Source organism: Peromyscus leucopus, chromosome 3 (genome assembly GCF_004664715.2).
Source record: "Peromyscus leucopus breed LL Stock chromosome 3, UCI_PerLeu_2.1, whole genome shotgun sequence".
Classification (NCBI taxonomy): domain Eukaryota; kingdom Metazoa; phylum Chordata; class Mammalia; order Rodentia; family Cricetidae; genus Peromyscus; species Peromyscus leucopus.
In genome coordinates this window covers 89,498,375-89,520,776 of record NC_051065.1, presented here as the reverse complement: position 1 = coordinate 89,520,776, position 22,402 = coordinate 89,498,375, and the positions used below count along the sequence as shown (strand labels likewise).

The following is a 22,402-nucleotide window of genomic DNA, read 5'->3' as shown; positions in this document are numbered from 1 at the left end:
CCATTGTTTAGAAGTTTTGACAAAGAAAAACAAACAATAGAATGAATCTCCGAAAAAGATATATCAGTCCTTCTCAAATTCACCACTAAACAGAGGGTCTTTTAAATGTGATCAAATGTAAGCACTATCTGTACTATTATTTTAGATTGCTAAATATCATTGAACTTATTCCATGTCTGTGTACATATAACCATGCATCTAAAGTTTTTATTGTTTTAGTTTATCATGTTGTACATTTATACCGTGTACACAGTGCTTTACTATTTTATCACATTAGTTACGATGGATGCATGTGTTATGTGCACCCTTACACCACCACTCAAAGGACAACCACAGGAGTTGGTGCTCTCTGTCCACCACATGGGTCCCAGGGATTGACCTCAAGTCTCCAGGCTCAGCAGCAGGCACCTTTAACTGCTGAGTCATCACAGTGGCCCATCCAGAGGAAGGGCTTTAGAAGGATGCCTCTCAAACCATGGTTTCCTCTAAGGAGGGCATCAGATGTGGAGATGGAGCTGACAAAACAGAACTGAAATCTTTTCATCTTTTGCTCTGTTATAAGAATAAATTCATATAGTATTTATATAAAAGAATTGCTCCTTTGAGGTGGTAATGTTTCGTAACATCCCGTATCCACATTTTTTTTTTACTCCTGTCTAAAATGTTCGGCTTCCTCTGTTCGGCTTGGCATAGATGAGTATTAGTGAATGAAATTGAATGGTCAGGGGGTTGGAGAGGTGGCTCAGTGATTAGGAGCACTGGCTGCTCCTCCAGCAGACCTGGGTTTAATTCCTAGCACCCACATGGCAGCTCACAACTGTTTGTACTCCAGGGTTTTGACACCTTCACACCAATATACATAAAATACATTTTAAAAAAAAACTGAATGATCAGAGTGGTTATGTGGTTCCCACCAGATGAGCAGATGCTGTGAGAACTGTGGTGGAAAAAATAATCAGAACTGGCATTCGGGCCTGGGGAGGCAGCTCAGTCCACCAAGTGCTTGATGGACAAGCATAGCGACCTCAGTTCAGTTTTTTATATTTATTTATTTATTTATTTATTTATTTATTTATTTATTTATTTATTATTTAGTCAGGAGTATCACATGCACTGGACCATAGAGCTCGTGTAGAAGTCAGAGAACCACCTGTCAGCATTAGTAATCTCTTTTCCTTATGTGGGTTCCAGGAATTGAGCTCAGGTCATCAGCCTTGGTACCAAGAGCCTTTACCTGCTAAGCTGTCTCTGAGGCCACTGAGACTTCAGTTCAGATTCCAAAACTCACATAAAAAGCCAGGTGTGGTGGCCCATGCTTGTTATCCCAGCACTGGGAAGGTAGAGATAGGCAGATGCCTGGAGGTCTTCAGTCAGCCAGCCTAGCCTATGGTGAGGTCCAGGCCAACGAGGCCAGTCTCAAAATAAGTTAGGTAGCATTACTGAGGAAAATCACCAGAGGTCATCATCTGGCCTCCATCTGCACACACACACACACACACACACACACACACACACACACACACACACACTAAATACATATAAAACTAAATAAATGACTGGCATGCAGTTCTCTGAAGAGCCATCATACCAACCCAGCAACCAGGGATATTGTGCTTTCAGATTCAGCTACATAGCTCTCCCAATGCCCGGTTACAGAATACTCAGGAAAAAAACAGTTATATACAGGAAAGGAAACAGCAGCAACTTAGGGGAGCTGACCAAGTTGTAATCCAGCTCTTCCAACTTCGGTTCTAGCGATGTGGTGCGGCTTGAAAAACCTGAGTTGGAGGAACAGCGAATCAAGCTCATTGTGAGGATCAATAGTGATAAAAACCAGCTGAAATCTATTGAAGACAAAATCCTGAAACTGCTCTTTACATCTGAGGGGAACATTCTGGATAATGAAGAACTCATTGATACACTCCAGGACTCAAAGGTAAGTGACAGTCTCAGTGTTCAGTGAGTGTGTGCATCTATCCACGACAGTATAGGCCTGTCCCAGCGTTCAAGAGGCAGAGGCAGGAGTGTCAAAAATTGAATGCCAACCTGGACTATGATGAATTACAGAGGAGTCTGGGTTATGTAAGGACACTCAGTCTCCAAACAAAAAATGTGTGGATTCAAAAGTCATAGTTTAGGGGCCTGGATGTCTCCCTTGTGGCTCAAATACCTACTATTCCAAAAGACCCAGTCTTCCAAGGGCCCAGGTTTGAATTGCAGCACCCACATGGTGACTAACAACCATCTGTCACTCCTGTTCCAGGGGACCCAGCGCCTTCTTCTGGCATCTGCCAGCACTGCACACAGGGGATGCACAGACACACATGCAGGCAAAGCACACATATACATAAAATAGAAATAAAATAAAAGTTTGAATATGTCATAGCTTCACTATCTGAGGGTCCTACATGGTCTTCGAAGCAAGAGTAGACCATCTGTAAGTTGCTAGGGACACATAGAGTACTTCTAACAAAACTTTCAAATGCCATAGATGGAAAAACAAGATATTTCATGACAAAACCAGACTTAAACAATATCTATCCACAAATCCAGCACTACAGAAAGTACTAGAAGGAAAACTTGGGCATATACCCAAAGGAAGCTTGGGCGCATACCCAAAGGATGATCAATCATACCACAAGGACACTTGCTCAGCTATATTCATAGCAGTGTTATTCATAATAGCCAGAACCTGGAAACAACCTAGATCCCCCTCAACCAAAGAATGGATAAAGAAAATGTGGTACATTTACACAATGAAGCATTTCTCAGCTGTTAAAAAAAAAAATGACATCATGAAATTTGCAGGCAAATGGATGGAACTAGAAAAAATCATCCTGAGTGAGGTAACCCAGATCCAGAAAGACAAACATGGTATGTGCTCACTCAAAAGTGGATAGTAGATGTAAAGCAAAGGATAACCAGACTACAATCCACATCCCCAGAGGAGCTAGCTAACAAGGAGGACTCTAATAAAGACACGCATGGAGGGCCCCAGAAAGGGAAAATAGTAAAGGTCTCCTGGATAAACTGGGGGAGAGGGGAGTGGAGAGGAGAGGATAAGGGGATAAGAACATGAGGGATCAAATTGGGGGTCCAACCAAGGGGGAGAGCAATGAAAGAGCTATCTTGATAAGAGGGCACCATTTGGGAGTTAGAGAGAAACCTGGTGCCAAAGAAACTCCCAGGAATCCATAAGGATGACCCCAGCTAAAACTCCTAGCAGTAGTGGAGAAGGTGCCTGAACTGGCCTTCCCCTGTAATCAGAATGGTGACTACCCTAATTGTCAACAGAGAGCTTTCATCGAGTAACTGATGGAAGCAGATGCAGAGATCCACAACCAAACACTGGGCTGAGCTCCAGGAGTCCAGTTGATGAGAGAGAGGAGGGACTGTATGAACAGAGAGGAGTAGGGAGTAGGCTGTGGTGGTCAATATCATGACAGGGAAACCCACAGAGACAGCTGACCCGAGCTCATGGACTCTGGACCGACAGCTAGGGAGCCTGCAGGGGTCCGACCTGGGCCCTCTGCATGTGAATAACAGTTGTATAGCTTGGTCTGTTTGTGGGGCCCCTAGCTGTGGATCAGGACCTGTCCCTGGCTTTTTGAAACCTATTCCCCATGCAGGGATGCCTCACCTAGCCTTGACGCAGGGGGAGGAGCTTGGTCCTGCCTCAATGTGATATGGCATGCTTTATTGACTCCCATGGGAGGCCTGTCCCTTTCTGAACAGAGGAGGAGTGGATGGGAGGAGGAGATAGATGGGCAGTGGGGAGAGGGAACAGGAAGAGAGGAGGGAAGGAAACCTGTGGTTGGTATGTTAAATGAATGAAAAAATTTAATTTTTTAAAAAAAAAAGAACCTACTGGCCTCACTACTAGTCCAGTGGTTGCCTATAACGTTCTTGGAACTGAGTCTCTGCACGTCAAGAACTCTACCCTGAGCTCCATCCTAGCCCTTCCTCGTGACTTGTGAAACTGTCCACTGTCTTTCCTAGTCTCCTAACTGCAAAGAGCCAGGGTCAGCTCAGTCAGAAGAATGTCACTGAGTCCAGAGCCTCTTCCAATGCACCTTTACATTAATGTCCCTTTGTTATAATCACTAACTCATTCCATTCTTATTTCTTTTTATTTTTCTCCAGATGGGGTCTCTGTGTAGCCCTGGCTGTCCCTGGAATTTGCTCTGTAGACGAGGCTGACCTCAAACTCAGAGCTCTGCCTGCCTCTGCGTCCCAAATGTTGAAATTACCACTATGGCCTGGCTTTATCCTTATTTCTTTCCTAGACTGGACTGGATGCATTCCCAAATCCTCACTATTTTTCAGAAGCAGATCACTAAGAACTTGTTCCATGTTTATTCAGATCACTTCGGGCGCCATCAAAACCAGGCTGAAGGAGGCAGAGTCCACGGAGCTGATGATCAACGTGGCGCGAGAAAAGTACCGCCCAGTGGCCACCCAGGGCTCCGTGATGTACTTCGTCATCGCCAGCCTCTCCGAAATCGATCCCATGTATCAGTATTCGCTGAAGTATTTTAAACAGGTGACAGCCTTGTTGGTGTGTCTTCCCTTTGAAGCTGGGTTATTCACACCTTTGCCAAGCCGTGAATCAAGTTTAGGAGTGAAGTCCTCCAGGACTTGGGGTACAGACACAGAGTTCAAGAGTGGTCCCATCCACCAGATCACCTAAGGAGTCCAGTGCCCAGTGTGTGCAGGGTGCTATAGAAAAAGAGGAGGACTGAGAGCTTGGCAAGGCCAATTTTCTCTCTTTCTCAACTAACTAGCTTGCTTGCTTTCCCCCTGATCTGCTGCCTTTTGTGTTAAGAAGCACTTTAGGGCCGTGGTTCTCAGTCTATGGGTCACGACCCCTCTGGAGGATCGACAACCCTTTCACAGGGGTCCCCTAAGACCGTCATAAAACACAGATATTTGCATTACAATTCATAATAGTAGCAAAATTACAGTATGAGGTAGCAACGACAATTTTATGATTTGGGGTCACCACGGCATGGGGAATTTTATTAAAGGGTCTCAGCATCAGGAGGGTTGAGAACCACTGCTCTTGTGTTTAGGGAGATGGAGCAATGGCTAAAATGCTTTTTGCTTAAGAATGAAATCTAGAGCAAATGCCAGGTGGACAGGGCACCTGCCTATAATTCCAGCCTCAGAAGGCAGAGACAGGGGATCCCCGGAGCAAGCTGACTAGCAACATTAGCCATATCGATGAGTGCTGGGTTTGATTGAGAGACCCTGCCTTAAAAAGTAAGATGGAAGAGTGTTTGGGGATGATTCCCAACCTCACCCTCAGGTCTCCACATGCATGTTCACATATGTGCATGTGTTCACACACACGTGAAGCATGCATAAGTACACTCATGCATAAACATCTCACACACACATACACAAACACACCACACACGAGAGGATGAAAAATAATCTCTTTGTACTTTGTGCTGGCTCTTCCGACTTCGCAGTGGGCTGGTAGGGTGGCACCACCTTAGCGAAGCCGGCTCCTGCGTCTCCCCCCACCCCTCCCCAGAATGCACCGCGCGGCACCTCCTTTGCTGCCGCCTGGGATGCAGAGGACTCTTTCCTTTGCTCTTTTTCTGCTTCACCAGCAAACTGTGAGACAGTGCTGTTTTATTTCGGTCTCTCTTGCCTCACATCCACACCTGACCCCCACCTGCTCTCTCCTGAGGAAGACTAACTGGACGCCTCACTGTCTTCCATGCCGCTCTCAGTATCTACCCCAATGCATTCGGAGTCCCGGAGCTTCAGCAAGCTCTGCTGGGTTCACTGAAGACTTCAGGGGACAGAGAGCTCACCCCACAAGCACCTCACTAGCCCAATCTTACACCTCCCTGCTCCTCCTGTCCTGACTATGTTGTGTCTCTTATCTGTTAACTAAATAGTTAGAAGGTGGGAGGAAACTCTGAATTTTAGCTAAAATCTATAAAAACAGAATGGGGGTGAATATGTGCAGTATGCAGTTTATATACATACAAAAGCTTGGAGGGAAAAGGCCAAAAAAGTCAGAAAATAAATACTGTGCATACATGTCATGGGATTCATATAGATAGTGCAAAGCTTACTAGAGGGGAGCAGCTTCGCATATCCACATCCTCACAGTTATCCATAGTTTTTGCCTTTATAGCAAAAGCAATTAAAAACTACTCATTTAAGCAGGAATCCAATAGACGAGCCCAATTTTGTTATTTGCAGGCTTCGGGTTATAGTAGATACTTGGTCATTTTACCTCTCTTGTACTCTGTGTTCTCCAATCTGCCTCTTCCCACTCTCTCCCCCATCCTCTACCAGCTCACAGCATATATTGTCCCCTTTTCTATGGGGATTAATTTAGCGTACCCCACTTCTCTAATCCTCCACACTCATGCCCCTGACAGTACAACAAAGGCCTCCTCCTTCTATGTGGCTCAGAGTAGACGACAGATTCCTTGGACACACCAGCCAAACTGACCCTTTCTCCTTACCTAAACTCACTGATTCATTGTACCAATAGCACTCTCTCTACTGTCTAGAGCACCCTGACTCTAGACAAAATGCCACCTTCTCCAGAAAGGCCTGCCACACACCTCTGCAAGCTGACCAGGTTGCGCGCCTCTAAGGTCTTCCTCACGTGGCTGGGTCATTGACCACTCTAAGAAGTGGGTCTGGTATCTCAAGAAAATAACCACACTGTAGTGATATTTTATTTGTGCTGAAATGTGGTGATATTTTATCTGTGCTTTAATAAATAAAGTTTGCCTGGAGAGCAGAGGAAATAGCAAGCCATTTTAAGTAAACAAAGAAGTCAGGCAGTGGTAGCACACGCCCTTAATCCTATCACTGAGCAGGCAGGGTCTCTGTGTGTTCAAGGCCACACTAGGAAACAGAGCCAAGCATGGTGACTCGTGCCTTTATTCCCAGTACCAACCACAGAGACCTGGAGGTCTGTACAGACAGACAGAAAGTGACAGAGCTGTGTAGGAAGAGGAAGCAAGGTAGCTGGGCTAAGAGAGCCAATGAGAAGGCAGAAGAGCAAGGCATATAAGCCTAGGTAGATAGGAAGTAGCGCAGTTTGGAAGCTGCCGAGTTGGTGAGGTAAGGTTAACTGTGGCTTTCCCTATTTTCCTGATCCTTCTCCAAGGCTTTCACCCCTATATTTGGCTCTGTGTTTTTGATTTAATAAGACTATTTAGAAATTTGTCTACACCACACAGTCCAAAAGGTTTACTTCTTCAGAGCAGTGCATAACTGTGCCCACTCCAGCAGGCCAGCACACCTGGTGGAAGTCCCACCAGGGTTTAATTCCTAACTCTCAGGGGTCCTTGCCCCACTCCAAGTGGCCAATGTGGAGCCGAAAGTACAACCTTGAGCACGTAGTTTGATTTCCAGGAGGGCTGGCCCTGGAGGATTTTAAATTTCTTCTAAGCAGCTTCTTTACAGTGTTTTTTAATGGAGTTTTGCTTTATTTAACTCTTTAGGGAAAAAGAGAAAAAAAGTACATTTTATTTACAATTCCGCTTCTTTTGATCTTCTTCAAATTTAATTAACATTGTCTAACTTTCCTGGTTTATCATATTCATCAGGAATATATGGTAAGATGTGGGGAGTCTCTTACTGTTGTTTCAATTAGTACTTGGACTAATGCATATCAACCAACTAACAGGACCCAACTATACTCATGGTCACTGGCCACTCCAAGGCCTTGGCCATCTTGCTACAAGAAAATGAGGTGGGTACCAAGAGGGCATCTCCCTGAAGCAAAGGTATGAAGAACCCAGGTGGGATTCCTGGTCCATCCCTGAGAGGCACGGACTGCACTCAGGCTGAGGTCTAGCAAGTTGCTCAGGATAGTCCAGACTTGAGGGGAAAGGGTGCAGCCCTGACTTCCGACGGGAGGGGTAGCCAACAGTTCCAGCAGTTATTTCTTTACCCCACCTCGCCTTGGGTGAAGGGTATCTCTCTCCAGCTGCAGTCTGACCTCCCAGAAGGCCATGCTAAAGCTCTCCCAGCCCTCTGGCCTCCACACTGCCCACTGTCATGAGTCTCTTTGAGTGAGCAGACGGCTTCCATTCATCCCTCGCAGTCAAACAATTCCCGTGAAAATGGAAACACCTGGACAAACATGACATGGAAATGAGCCAGATTTTCCTCTAGTGGTCTCAATGGTGCGGAACACAAACCTCACCAAGTTGAGATCCATTCGAGATTTTTCCACGGTGTTCGCCTACTGCATTGCTCACTGAACGTCAAAAATGGGGGGGGAGAGGAGAAGCGTCTCTGCTTCACAGAGTCAGTCCAATCTTCTTTCTCCTGCAGCTGTTCAACACGACAATCGAAACCTCTGAGAAGGCGGATGACCTGCAGTACCGCCTGAACATCCTCCTGCAGCAGACCCTCCTCACCGCGTACACCAACGTCTCCCGAGGGCTCTTCGAGCAGCACAAGCTCATCTACAGCTTCATGCTCTGCGTGGAGATCATGCGCCAGCAAGGGCAGCTGACGGAGGCCGAGTGGAACTTCTTCCTCCGAGGTTCCGCAGGAATGGAGAAGGTACCTGAGAGGCTGACAGCCTCCCACCCGGTAGCTCACATGTCACTTTTCTTACTGTTGTGACCACAGAATGGCAAAAGTCCCGACAAGAAGCCGCTTGAGGGAGGGAGCGTTGGCCTGAGCTTGGCAGAGGGCACCGCGGTCACGCTGTGCCCACAGTCGGGAAGGAGAGCCAGGACCAGACGTGGGGCCAGCGTAAAGGTTGAGAGCAACATGTGGAAACAGATGATAACACCTGTTTGATTTGGAGTGCTATCTTGGGGGGGGTCGGTTAAGTAAATTCTTCCCTCATAAAACTCTGCTAAAGATTTCTGTTTAAAAAAAAATTTGATGATGGAGGATTTTTTATACATTTGTAATAGATAGAAATAAACAAAAAAAAAAGAAAAAAAAAGTAAAAAGTAACAGCAAAATATCAAAACTGAGATGCAAACCAAGAATGCTTTGCATAGTAAATGAAAGAAAGTTGAACTATAGCTTATTTCTGTTTGTCTGACAGAATGATTGAATGCTTTGTAAAAATCAGAGCTTAAAAAAGGATTTGTGAGATTGTAAACGTGTGCACTTTGGCAAAACAGTTTGGTTGTCAAAAAAAAAAAAAAAAAAAAAAAAAAAAAAAAAAAAAAAAAAAAAAAAAAAAAAAAAAAAAAAAAAAAAAAAAAAAAAAAAAAAAAAAAAAAAAAAAAAAAAAAAAAAAAAACTTAAAAAAAAAAAAAAAAAAGTATTCCTCATTCCTTCCCAAACCATGTTTTCTGTGCTGCTCAATAAATACAGAGCAAAGTCCTTCCTTGTTAAGGACAAACAACAGGGTCAGAGGTCAGACACATGCAACAGATAAGCTACTGGCAGGCTACTAACCACAAACTACAGAAATGGAAAAGTACATCCAGGCAATAAAGACCTCAAGAGCCACCCCCAGTTGCCCACTTCCTCCAGCCAGACTCTGCTTCCTAAAGCTTCCACAACCTTATCCAAAGTGCCATCAGCTGGAGACCAACCGTTCAAACACAGGATCCGCGAGGAGCATGCCACAGGCACACCGAAGCACGCAGTCACCTACCTGACAGTGCTCCCCAGTCAGGAGGCCAGTTACAGCTCCGCTGTGCCTCCAGCCGCCTGGAGAATTTGGTTAACATTTTGCCTCCAGAGGACTAAGTTGAGCTCCCAGCACTCACAAATGATAGCTTACAACTACCTGTCACTCTGACTCCAAGAGATCCAACATCCTCTTCTGGACTTCATGGGTACCTGCACACATGTGCACATACACACACAAACACATAAATTTAAAAAAGCAATCTTTAAAAAAAAACAGAAAATATTAACCATCTTACAAATGTAAAGAGTTTTCTCACACAGAGGCTCAGAGAAATGAACGAATTTTCCAGAACACGTTAATGCGTGAGAGGGACTGATTCAAACATATGTCCAAGTCTCCAATGCCATGTCTCTTCCATTGCTTGTGGTGTTCTTCATGAGCAGGCCATATTTTCAAAAGAGGTTGAAAATCCATCAAATTCGAAGCTTTAAAAACACTCAGAAATCAAAATATTAATTAATCAATTAATGACCGGACTCAGTGACACACTCTTTTAATCCCAGAATGTAGAGGGTGGGTGCAGAGGCTGGTGGATCTCTATGAGTTCAAGGCCAACCTGATCTACATAACAAGTTCCAGGCTAGCCAGAACTACATAGAAGACCCTGTCAAAAATGAACAAACAAAAAAACCACACAAAAATCCCCTTTAGAAATTTCTCAAAAGTTTTTAAAATTAAAATTCTCCTTTCACTTAAAAAAAAAGTGAAATGAAAGGTGAAGGATTTTCCCTTCCACTCATGAAAGGAACAGTGAGATGCCTCCTGGGTTAAAGAGGCTTGCTGCCAAGCCTGATGACCTGAGTTCAGTCCCCAAGACCCACATGGTAGAAGGAAAGAAATGACCCCCACAAATTTTCTTCTGCTCCCCACATGTGCCTTAAGGCATGTGTGCACCCACATGCATGCACACACAATAAATAAATAAATGCAACTTTAAAATTTTTAAATATGTTTGGAGATATATTTTATACTGTTACCTAGTCAGCTATATATTTTAACTCTAATAATTTCCATTTTTATCTTGTGTCGCATGGGTTTTGCTACCTTACAAGGCACGTTAGATTTTCTGGAATAATATAATGCCTGTGTGTGAAACATGGTAAGAAAATTTGCACTGATCAAATTCAGTTTTTCTTAGGACTGGATGGAAGGGGGTGTAGGGGAAATAGCAAGGGGTCCAGGCATACTTCGTTTTCTAGCACTTGGCTTCTGGGCGCTGCAGCCATGTTTTTTTTTTTTACCTCCAGATCATCTACAGGCCATTGTCCAATAGCAGGAGCTTACTGAGTGGCTCTGGGTTACACACTGGTCATTCTCTCAGTATTCTAAGCTCTCAGTATTATTATATCTGAGCTCAGAGATCTGCCATGCTACTGTTGTCATGGTTTTGGGGTGCCACAAACCACACTCAATGAAGCAGCGACCTTAAATGTGTGTGTTCTTACTGTTTAACCAACCAACTACCCCATCTCCTCTCTTTTCTTGGGAGTTCCTATTCCCCAAGGTACAAGAATTGAAACTAGGCCAATTACCAGTAAAGGGGAGCTGGAGGAATTGGGAGAAGATGCTGTGGGAGGGGACAATTTAGAACAAAGGATAATGGCACCTATGTATAAAAATCCCATAATGAAACCCATTACTTTGTACCTTAACTTAAAATTATAATAACAAGTAAATAAAAAAGAAATTAGAAACTGGAGAGATGACTCCATTGTCAAGAGCATGGGCTGCTCTTGCTGAGGATCCAGGTTCTGTTCCCAGCACCCACATGGTGGCTCATAACTGCCTGTAACTCCAGGTCCAGGGAATCCAGCGTCCTCTTCCGGCCTCCTTGGGCACCAGACATGCACATGGTGTACATGCAGACATGCAGGCAAACACTCATGCACATAAAATAAAAAGAAATTAAAAGAAAGAAATTTAGCCAACTAGCAATTGTGCAGCGACCTTTAGATGTTCAAGTGAGGGGAAGCATCATGAATTTCTCACTCAGAATCTAAAACCCAAAACAGTGAAGGTTGGAAGAAGCCAGGCCTCCTGCACCAGGAATGAGCAGAGCTCTGAGAGCACAGAGAAAGCTCCTGAAGACAATCCTTTTCTGTTGCTCTTGTTGGGGAGGTATCTGTTTGGTTTGGTTTGGGGGTTTTGTTTTGTTTTGTTTTTGAGGCTGGGTCTCTGTATTATGCATCTCTGGCCATCCTGGAACTCACTCTGTAGACCAGGCTGGCCTCGAACTCACAGAGATCCGTCTGCCTCTGCCTCCCGAGTGCTGGGATTAAAGGTGTGCACCGCCGCACCAGCCCCTTGAATGAGAAGCACCACTCCAGTGAGCACAGGAATGACAAGGAAAGACCGGTCCAGCCACCTCAGTCTGAAGCCCAACTTGACTCTCTAAATCTGTGGGGGCAGAGGAAGGTAGAGAAGATACAGAAGAAGAGTTGGAAACCTTTGTTGTAAGGGCGAGTCGAAGCAGCAGGTGCTGTTGCAGAGGCTGCAGAGAGCTGTCTAGACTATGGAGTTAAGGATGGCTCTAGAAAAGCACCTAGGTTCAGTTCCCAGCATCCACAAAGCCGCTCACAACTGTCTAACTCCAGTTCCAGGGTATACAATGCCCTCTTCTGGCCTCTGTGGGCACTGCACTCATGTGGTGCACATACATACATACATACATGCAGGCAAAACACTCTTCTTGCACATAATACAAAATGATTTTTTAAATGTTTTAAGAATTGAAAAAGAGTGAACGACAGTAAAAGTCCTCCATTGTGCTGGGTGGAGCATCAGAGCCTGGTGAGTGGCACATCTAGGGTTGGAAAGAGGCCTTGGCAGTTAAGAACACTTGCTGCTCCTGGAGAGGGCTCGAGTGTGCTTCTCAACACACACACACACACACACACACATTAGGTGGCTCACAACTGCTGTAACTCTGGCTCCAGAGGGTCCAACACCACCTTCTGGCTTCTGCAGGCACTTATATGCATGGGTACATACAAACACCATCTGTATACAACATGGTCACTAAACATCTCAAACCCACTGTTAAGATCTACAGCTCAAGAGAGAAAACAGATCCCACTCTGGTAGACAGTATTCATGGTCACTCAAGAGCTCTCATGAAGACAATATCCCCTCTGTGACCCAGTGGAGCAGGGGTAATTGATTTTCAAGTCCCACTACTTACGAAGCATATCTCATAAGGACATCTGCCATAGAACATGATTCTTCTAGAGATCTGGGCAAAGTAAATTGAAAACCTTCTAGAAAGGGCTCAACATCTGGACACCATTACAAGTATTCGCAATTTAAAAGAGGGGTTAACAGGAACTTTAGAGTAAGTTGACTTCAACTCTCAGGGATGACTTTGAGGGATCCAGACTTCTGTACAGAAAGGAAGTATAGATGTAATTTTTAGAAATCCAGAGAACTGGAATTAGAAGTGTCTGGGGAGTTGGACAGAGTGGCTGATTTGCTACAATCTCATGATGAAACCCAAATTACTTCTTATAGACCAAAGGGTGTGAGTTCTTGAGATGGTAGCTACTTCTGGTGAAGAAGCTTTGAAGGCTGTGGAAATAATAAGGGCTTTAAAATACTACACAAGGGACTGAGAGATGGATGGCTCAATGGATAAGAACCTCTGAAGACATCTGTACACATCACACACACACACACACACACACACACACACACACACACACACACACACCAATCAAAATCAATCTGTTTAAATGAAACAAAATCACACACGTTACCTGAATGAGAAGGATTTGAGAAGACTGACTCCAATCTTGAAAGCTGTTCTACTGCGGGTGAGATGCTGCAAGCAGCGTCTCAAGCTGCAGAGAAATCTGTTGTGAAAGAAAGAGGCAAGATTTGCACTGAATTTAAGAAACTGCCAGAGCCACCACCCTGAGCAGTCAGCAGCCAGCCACCAACACCAGGACCCTCCACCAGTGATGACGTCACAACTCAGCAAAGACTCAGATGATCATTAGCAATTTTTAGCAATGACGTTTTGAATTAAGGTATTTACATTTTTAGGCACAATGCCACATGTTGCATATGTAATAGATGACAATATAGTATAAAATAATTTCATGTGCCCTAGTAAACCAAAAACTTAATGTAACATTTAATTGCATTATCCACCTTGTTGCAGTGATCTGGAATGGAACCTGAGATATCTCCTGGAGTATGTTTATGTACAGTCTGATATTTAGGGGATTAAGTCTTCTAAAACTGCCAAGCAACAGTTACACTTATCTGTTAATATTCAAAAATCATTGTGTTATATCAGCAGTTCTCATCCTGTGGTTTGAGACCCCTTTAGGGATCTCACATCAAATGTCCTGCATATCAGATATTTACATTATGATTCATAACAGTAATAAAATTACAGTTATGAAATAGCAATGAAATAATTTTATAATCGGGGGTCAACACAAGATGAGGAACTGTATTAAAGGGTCACAGCGTTGGGAACGTTGAGAACCGCTGGGTTGTATGCTTTAAATGGTTGAATTAGATGATGTATTATTTGTATGCAACAAACTGCTTGAAAACATAGTCGAGCATCTATTTAGGGAAATTTCATAGAACTAGTTTCAGCCCACAGCCGTAGTTATCTCTCTCTTGGAAAACTCTTCAGCCTTATGTAAGTACTTCCTGGAATATTGCCAGGCATCCCAAAGGAGATTTCTAGGAATATCTGAAATAACTCCATATGTGCTCATCACAGCTAAATTAAGTGTGTGTGTGTGTGTGTGTGTGTGTGTTCTTAATGTTTTTTTTTTAATTATATGCATGTTGGGGGGACCACATGAGTGCTTGCCAAGTCCAGAAGAGGGTGTCAGATCCCCTGGAACCGAAGTAACAGGTGGTTGTGAGCCATCTAACATGGCTGCTGGAATCTGAACTCGGGTTCTCTGTGTAGCACAAATCTTAAAGAGTCTTATTAACAAAATCAAACCTGAGCCAGGTCTTGGGGTGAATGCTGGAAGATCAGAGAAGCAGAACAAGCCACAGCCACCTCACCTTGCCAATTCCTCAGCTAATTCTGTTTCCTCAGACTGAATGCCTCTCAGCTGAACTGTGCTGCTCAAAAGCCTGAAAACTTAACCAGCTCTAGTTCCTGGTCCTCATGCCTTGTATACCTTTCTGCTTTCTGCCATCACTTCCTGGGATTAAAGGCTCACTTCTTGGGATTAAAGGTGTGAGTCACCATGCCTGGCTGTTTCCAGTGTGACTTTAAACTCACTGAGATCCAGATGGATCTCTGCCTCCCAAATGATAGGATTAAAGGTGTGTGTGCCAACATTTTCTGGCCTCTATATCTAGTGGCTGTTCTGTTCTCTGACCCCAGATAAGTTTATTAGGGTGTACAATATTTTGGGGACACAATATCACCACATTTCTGCAAGAGAAGCAAGTGTTCTTAACCTCTGAGCCATCTCTCCATCCCTGTAAGATTATCTTTTTCCTGTCTTGGTGCTGGTATTACTCCACTGGTCAGCTTTCCTCGCCTTCCAGGCTTTGGAGTATAGTTGTTCAGGGAAAAGAATACCATTAACCATAGAAGTATTTTGGAGCTGGAAGATAGATGTGGGATGATGCGGGAGAGCCTGAATGTGAGCATAACAGATTTGACTTTACTCCTTCACCAGGTCATCTCTGCTCTCTGCAGCATCAACTGGGAAGTCTCAGCACCTGCCCTCATGTGCAGAGCAGTCCCCTGAGAACTGAGGCTGACACAGCACTGTGCCTTTTGCTTGCTTGCTGACTTTCTTGCTTTTCAAGACAATGTAGTCTGGGCTGGATTTGAACTCATGACCCTCCTGTCTCAGCCTCCAATGGGATTATGGGTGTGCCCTACAATAGTAACATAGTTGTCTTTACTGCTCATGTCTATTTCATCATATCTTACTATTTGTGTTAAGAAAATGTTTGTGTGGGGGGGGTATGTGAGGGTGTACACATGGGGGTGAACCCATGAACACATGGGTGGAGGCCAGCAAAGAATGCTGGGTACCCTCCTCTATCACACTCTTCTTCCCTTGAGACAGGCCCTCACTGGCCTAGTGCTCACTGTTTTTTTTGCTTGCTGACAAGCTCCAACTCTCCTCCTGACTCTGAAAGATGTAAACAGACACCCCCAAAGTGTTCCACTGATGCTGAAGATCTGAATACAAGTCCTCACTCTTGCCCAGCAGGTGCCCCTACCCACAAGCGGCCTCCCAGCCCCGAGAATGGCTGCTTCTCACACGCTGTTACAGCTTCTTTCCCCCAGACTAGGTGGAAGTGCATGCTATGATGGTTGTTCTCTGTCTCCCTGCAGGAGCGCCCTCCTAAGCCTGAAGCTCCCTGGCTGCCACTTAACATGTGGTTCTCGTGCTGTGACTTAGAAGAAGCATTTCCAGTTTTTGAAGGACTTACGAAAAATATACTGTTACATCCCATTCATATACACTTAGGTAAGATGACAAAAAGTGCTGATGATGAGGGGGGGCATATATAGGCTCCTGAGTCTTTAATTCATGCATTCACCCTTTCTCCAATGTCTATACTTTTTGCAAAAAAAAAGAAAAAAAAATCATAGGTTAATTTCCTTTACAGTATCTTGCTGTGGGATGGTCTGTATATCAAATTACTCTGATTGGTCAATAAATAAAACACTGATTGGCCAGTGGCTAGGCAGGAAGTAGAGGCAGGACTAACAGAGAGGAGAAAAGAAAGAACAGGAAGGCAGAAGAGTCACTGCCAGCTGCCACCATGACAAGCAGCATGTGAAAACTCCGGTAAGCCACGAGCCATGTGGCAAGGTATAGATTTATAGAAATGGATTAATTTAAGCTATAAGAACAGTTAGCAAGAAGCCTGCCACGGCCATACAGTTTGTAAGCAATATAAGTCTCTGTGTTTACTTGGTTGGGTCTGAGTGGCCATGGGACTGGCAGGTGACAAAGATTTGTCCTGACTGTGGGCAAGGCAGGAAAACTCTAGCAACAGTATCTTGAATTGAATGCTTGGCTCATGAATTTTGATTATTTCATGGCTACTTTACATTGTGTGTGTGTGTGTGTGTGTGTGTGTGTGTGTGTGTGTGTGTGTGTGTGTGTGTTGTAGGAGGATGTATTCACCTATGCAAGTGGGGGCAGCTATGGAAGCCAAAAACTGGTGTCAGGTATCTTTCTTCTATCATTTCTCCACCTTTTATTTTTGTGTGACAGGGTCTCACCTTTTCCACTAGGCTGGTTGGCCAGAGATTCACCTGCCGCCATTATCCATCACTAAAGTTACAGGCAAGAGCACCAATGTCTGGCTTTTCCACGGGTGCTGGGGATCTGAACTCGGGTCTTCCTGCTTCACTGAGCCATCTCCCCAGCCCTGCTTTGTCATGGTGAAGGCAGCTGTAGCTGCGTTCCATAGATCTTTAAGCTTTTCTAAGGGATGGCGTGTGTACTGAAAAGTCAGACGTACAACTTGACATCACACACTTACACACTTACAAACCACCACCGCACCGAGAAATGGGGCAGTGCCACCATCTCGGAATCCCTCCCGCCTCCTCACGGCACCTTCCCCCTTTGACCTAGGTAACAACAGCTCTGAACTGTAACGTTTTCTTCCCCATATGTCTTCAGTTGTGCTCTTTCCATTCCAAAACTGAATTACAAAAAGTAATTCAAAAGCAATTCATATTTGGGGGCCTTATGGTATGGATCAAACTCAACTCTATAATGAAAAGTATCCTTGCGTTTTGATGAGATTCTTTGTGTCCTTCTAGACATTTTGGCGGCTTGATGCATGTGCTGTCTATGGAAGATGTTCTATGCATCTCATTTATCGGAGTCGAGATTCTATATGTGATGCTCAGCTCAAACTTCCTCTGCCATTTATTTCACTGGAAGTTTTATACTTGTTCAGTCGGGTCCTGAGGGAAGCCTGTTGAGGTGCCCCATGTGGTGGGCAACTTCTGATTGCAGTTTTCCAGGTTTTTTGTTTTTACTACATCTCATAAAATTATGCTATTATACGCAAATGAAGAAAATTCTTCATTCTTATATAGTATTTCTCTTTACTCTGAATAATACATTTTTCCTTAAAATCTATTTTAAATTGTTTTTATTGGTGTGTACTGTCTATGTGTGGGTACACCACATGTGTGGGCATACTGAGGAGGCCAGAAGAGGGTATCTGATACCCTAGCCCTGGGGTTACAGACAGGTATGCACAGAGCAAGGGCCCTCTGCAAGAGCAGGCGGTGCTCTTAACTGCTGAGCCGTATCTGCAGCCCTTCAAATCTCTTTTGTAATGTGAGTTTCTCTTGGCAGCCTCCATCCCTGTATTTCTACACTCTGTTTCTAAGTCTTGGGTGTCATTGTTGCTGTTCAGGTGTATCTTGGTGGGGTGTTGTTGTTGTGAGGCCTATAAGACTCTCTCTTTATTAGCAGGCATGTTTTAGTCCATTATATTTATTTGAGATATTAATCTATTTCTGTTTTCCAAACTGGTGAGCATTTTTAGCTCCTAGAGGATATTTGGTAATATCTGGAGATATTTTCTTTGCCACACTGGGGTGGTGCTGCAGGTGTCTGGTGAGAAGAGACCCAGAATGCTGCTGAGCACCCTATAATGCTCAGAACTCTCCTTGGAGAGGAACCACCTGGTCCAGAATGTCAGCATTACGGGATCTGAGGAGGTGACCAACTTGGAGTTGCTTTTACTGTCTCATACTGTGGAGGGTTTATTTTTCCCTTCTTGACTTCAAATGGATCGTCCACAGATCATCTTAGTTTCTTCCCTACTAACATGAAGTTATGCTTCTCTTTTTCTCAGTAATTTCTCATACTTCTAACATTACTACGGATTTAAGCTAAGCATACCCAGCAAGTGTGCTAGTGTGGAGTCTATGTGGACCAGAGTTTCTGGGATCCTAATAGTTGACTTCCAAAAAAACTATCAAAAATGCTGTTCTATGATGGCTTCAAATAAAAATTGAATTTGTATATAGTGCATGAGTTAATGAGCTAGGTGGAGACTATAGCAGAGCCGCACATGAAATCTACTCATCAGAGAGGTCTGCATACGGACAGTTAGGGATGGACAGAAGGCAGAGGACTAGCTGCGGCTGAGTGCAGACAGACAGACAAGGAAGGAGTTGACAGGTATGGGAATTCCAGGAGCAACCCATTGCTTCTCGATAAACTGAGAAGACGGTAAAGGATTACCCCTGTCCACTGAACTAAAACTTTAGAAAACTGTTAAAGTTTCTATTTACACCATTTATGCTCTAAAAGTGAGATTTAGAGCTTCACTGGTGGTATTTAGCAAATAATCACATTGTCACTCTGAACTCAGTCTTCATAATTGTCTTAACATATAGTCTTTTATGGTTTTTCAAGTACCACCGATTCTATTAGTTGAGAGTAACTACTTAGAACGTGCAGGGGTGGAGAGATGGCTCAGTGCCTCAGTGCTTCCTGGTCTTCCAGGAGGCCTGGGTTCAGTTCCCAGTTCCCACATCAGGCAGCTCAGAGTCACCCGTAACTCTAGCTCCAGGGACCAGAAGCCCTCTCCTGACCTCTTTGGGCACCTACACACATAGGCATACACTCACACATAGACACACACATACACATTAATAAAAAAATTTTTTAAGTGAAATAGTGGGGGAGGCTCTGGGAAGAGTTATGGTGAGGAGTCAGAGATGATCCACATATATTTCATGCACATATGTTACCAAATAATAAACATGTTATATTAAAATAGAAAATTAAAACAAATAGACCTTTAAAATAAAACTTACAACATGTAACTATGCCAAAGCACTAGAAATGAGAGTAAATGAGAACCTCGGGGGTAGTCTTCTGCCTACTTTGGGTTTGTTTGGGTTCAAACTGGATTGGATCAGCTCTGCGATGAGGAGTCTCCCCACTGCCGCTCAGCTGCTACTCACACTAATGCAACCACCATCAGCTGATGAGAATCGCTGTGACGTGAGCCCTGTGCCCACACACCCTGTCATCACCTCCATTCCCATAGGAGTCAGAAGTTCTGCCTAGGTGGACACTGCCCCAGGACCACTACCATAGGTGTCACTCAATTTCCAAGTGTCGCTGGCTCTTTGCTGCTCGTAGGCCCTCAGAAGTTATGCCCAGCAATCCAACTCCAGGGGGTTCAATGCCCTCTTCTGGCCTCTGTGGACTCCTCTACATATGTACACAGATACCCACACACAAATAAAATATAAAAATAATCTCTTTTTAAAAAGCTAACTAGCATCCTAACCCTCACGCAAGAGGCAGGCTCATTTCTTGGAAATATTGCGTAGCTGGAGTGGTGTGGGAAGAATGATGTACTCGGTGTATTGGGGCATGTGGTTGTATATATGTTGATGTCTTCATCTATTAGTTATCTCAATCGAATTACATATACCAGAGTCAATATTTCTCCTGTGGAAAGTTAACAGCTGTATGCTATTCTTTTATTTTTCTTTTTAGATGTATTGATTTTTATGTTTATTGATGTTCTACTTGCCTGTATGTTTGTGTACCACATGCATGCGTGATGCTCACAGAGATCAAAAGAGGGCACTGGATCCCCTGAGCTGGAGTTATGAGTAGTTGTGAGCCACCATGCAGGAGCTAGGATTTGAACTTGAGTCCTATGAAAGAGCAGCCAGTGCTCCTAACCTCTGAGCCACCTCTCCAGCCCCTGCATGCTATTTCTTAACACTGTTGTATTTTTTGCTTTTCCTACTACCTCCAACAGGTGCTGCTTGAAATATTTCATGTTATTATCTAATGTATGTGTTTATTTTGTTGTGCCTTTATTATGCAATTTATATTTTAATTAATAGAACTTGACCTACTGCCTCATTTAATTATGATTACTTTAAATTTTGTTTTACTCTAATCATTTCTAATTTCACCTATGTTTAATATAATATCTCTATTCATTCCTTCCTTTTTAATTTCTCAATTCTTGGGGTTTTTTTTGTAAGTGTCTTGCTGTTGGATTTTGCTTTGTGATCTCGTTTTAAATTCTTTGCTTTCTAACTAGCTCGAATAGGGAGAGGTTAATGTTTTCACAGTTGTGTTTAAAGAAACTGTGGCAGTAGATGTAGGTATCTTCTTTGAACTAGTGGCATGTATTTATTTAATTTCAGAGTCAAACTGCTTTATTAAAACAACTTTTCAAATTGCCTTCCCAGGCTCTTTTGAGACCTATATTAACCCTCGGCAATGGGAAGGCTATGCTAAATCAAAACACGATGAGTCAAAGGACCACGGCTGGGGATGGGACTTCCGCTCTTTCCATAAGCTGATTCTCATCAAGTGCTGTAAGGAAGAAAAGGTGGGTGGTCACTCTTAAATTAAAGGACAAAATCACAACATTTCCACCAAAGATCACCAGCGGATTGTGAGTCGTACATTTACTTGTGCCTAACAACAGCCAAGTTTAGGAAGCAGCTTTAAAAATAAAAATGGTTGTTTCAGTAGAATGTGTTTTCCATGCAGGATAAGAGAAAAGCCAGCTGGGAACTGGTCATCTCCTGAAGGCTGCACACTATTAGGGAAGTTCCGCCTTCTCTCACATAGGACTGGAGTTTGTTGGAAGGTTTTGGCAGGGAATTACTCTTAGCAATAATGGGGAGGAGGCATTTGATGGGCACAAAACCATAGTCTCCAGACCCGTCTGAAAACTATCAGAGTAATCTGTGTGAGAGATTGTGGATACTGAGTTAAGACAGAAGTAGCAGATTGCCAAGAGAGCAGGGGATGTGATGAGGGACTACTATACCTCCCAAGTTCTGCCTAGGTGCCAGTGGGGCTATTTGTACCAAAAACTAAGCAAAAGGGAAAGGATAAATGTGTGAGGTAGAGAAAGATGGCTGTGAGTTGTCAGTGCCTGCCAGCTGTCAAAATGGACGGCTATCTAGAAACTCCAGAGAGAAGTGTGTGTGTTAGAATACAGATGAAGGAATCATCAGTGTCCAGCTGGAAAGTAAAGCCACAGACGTTATTGTGCCTGGGGGAATAATGCTTAGTACAATAGGAGGTCACTGGGCAGAGGATGATACTCTGATGAGCCCCACCTTTGAGGAAGGGAAATGAATAGTCAACAGAAGCTTCGGAGAGAAGCATCATGGAAAATAGTAAGGCTTGCAGTTTCGTCATGGCAAGCTAACAATGGATGCTGGTGGTTCACTTTCATACGTGCAGATGTGATCCCAATTTTGCTGGTAATAAGGACTAATAGCACCTGCTAAGAACCTCACAGTGAGTTTCAGGAGGCACTGAACAGAAATGGAAGCTGTTCTTTGTAGGAGAAATAGAGGTGGGAGAAGGGCACAGGGGGAGAGCTAACTGGGATTAGCTGGAAATGGCTAGAGCATTTCTACTGGTGTGGTGTTGCCCTCCTTCTGTAAGAAAATGGGGTTGGGGTTGGCGTGGGATACAGTCGACTGCAGTGAAAGTGTAACGGCCACAACATCACTGAAAGCATGGCTAAGAGTTTTCTAGGAAAAGGAAGTATAACAAAAGGGTCTATAGACATAAAAGGTTTCACTGTGAACAGATAACGTTGGACTATGGTCGTTATCTCAGGTTGACCATCTCCACAGCTATCTGAGATGAGATGAGATGAGATGAGATGAGATGAGATGAGATGAGATGAGATGAGATGAGATGAGATGAGATGCCCTGGCATTACAGGACAAGGAACTCTGAGTTTAAGATATTGAAT

At 43.9% G+C, this 22,402-nt stretch overlaps 1 protein-coding gene across 1 annotated transcript in view; it reads left to right on the top strand.

Moving 5' to 3' along the window:
- Dnah6 (dynein axonemal heavy chain 6) overlaps window positions 1-22,402 on the top strand; it is a 211,279-nt gene that overhangs the window by 147,979 nt on the left and 40,898 nt on the right. Inside the window, 5 exon segments of the mRNA XM_028855187.2 lie at window positions 1,756-1,936; window positions 4,364-4,543; window positions 8,323-8,556; window positions 15,990-16,125; window positions 20,868-21,010. Coding sequence (XP_028711020.1) covers window positions 1,756-1,936; window positions 4,364-4,543; window positions 8,323-8,556; window positions 15,990-16,125; window positions 20,868-21,010 — 874 coding nt within the window.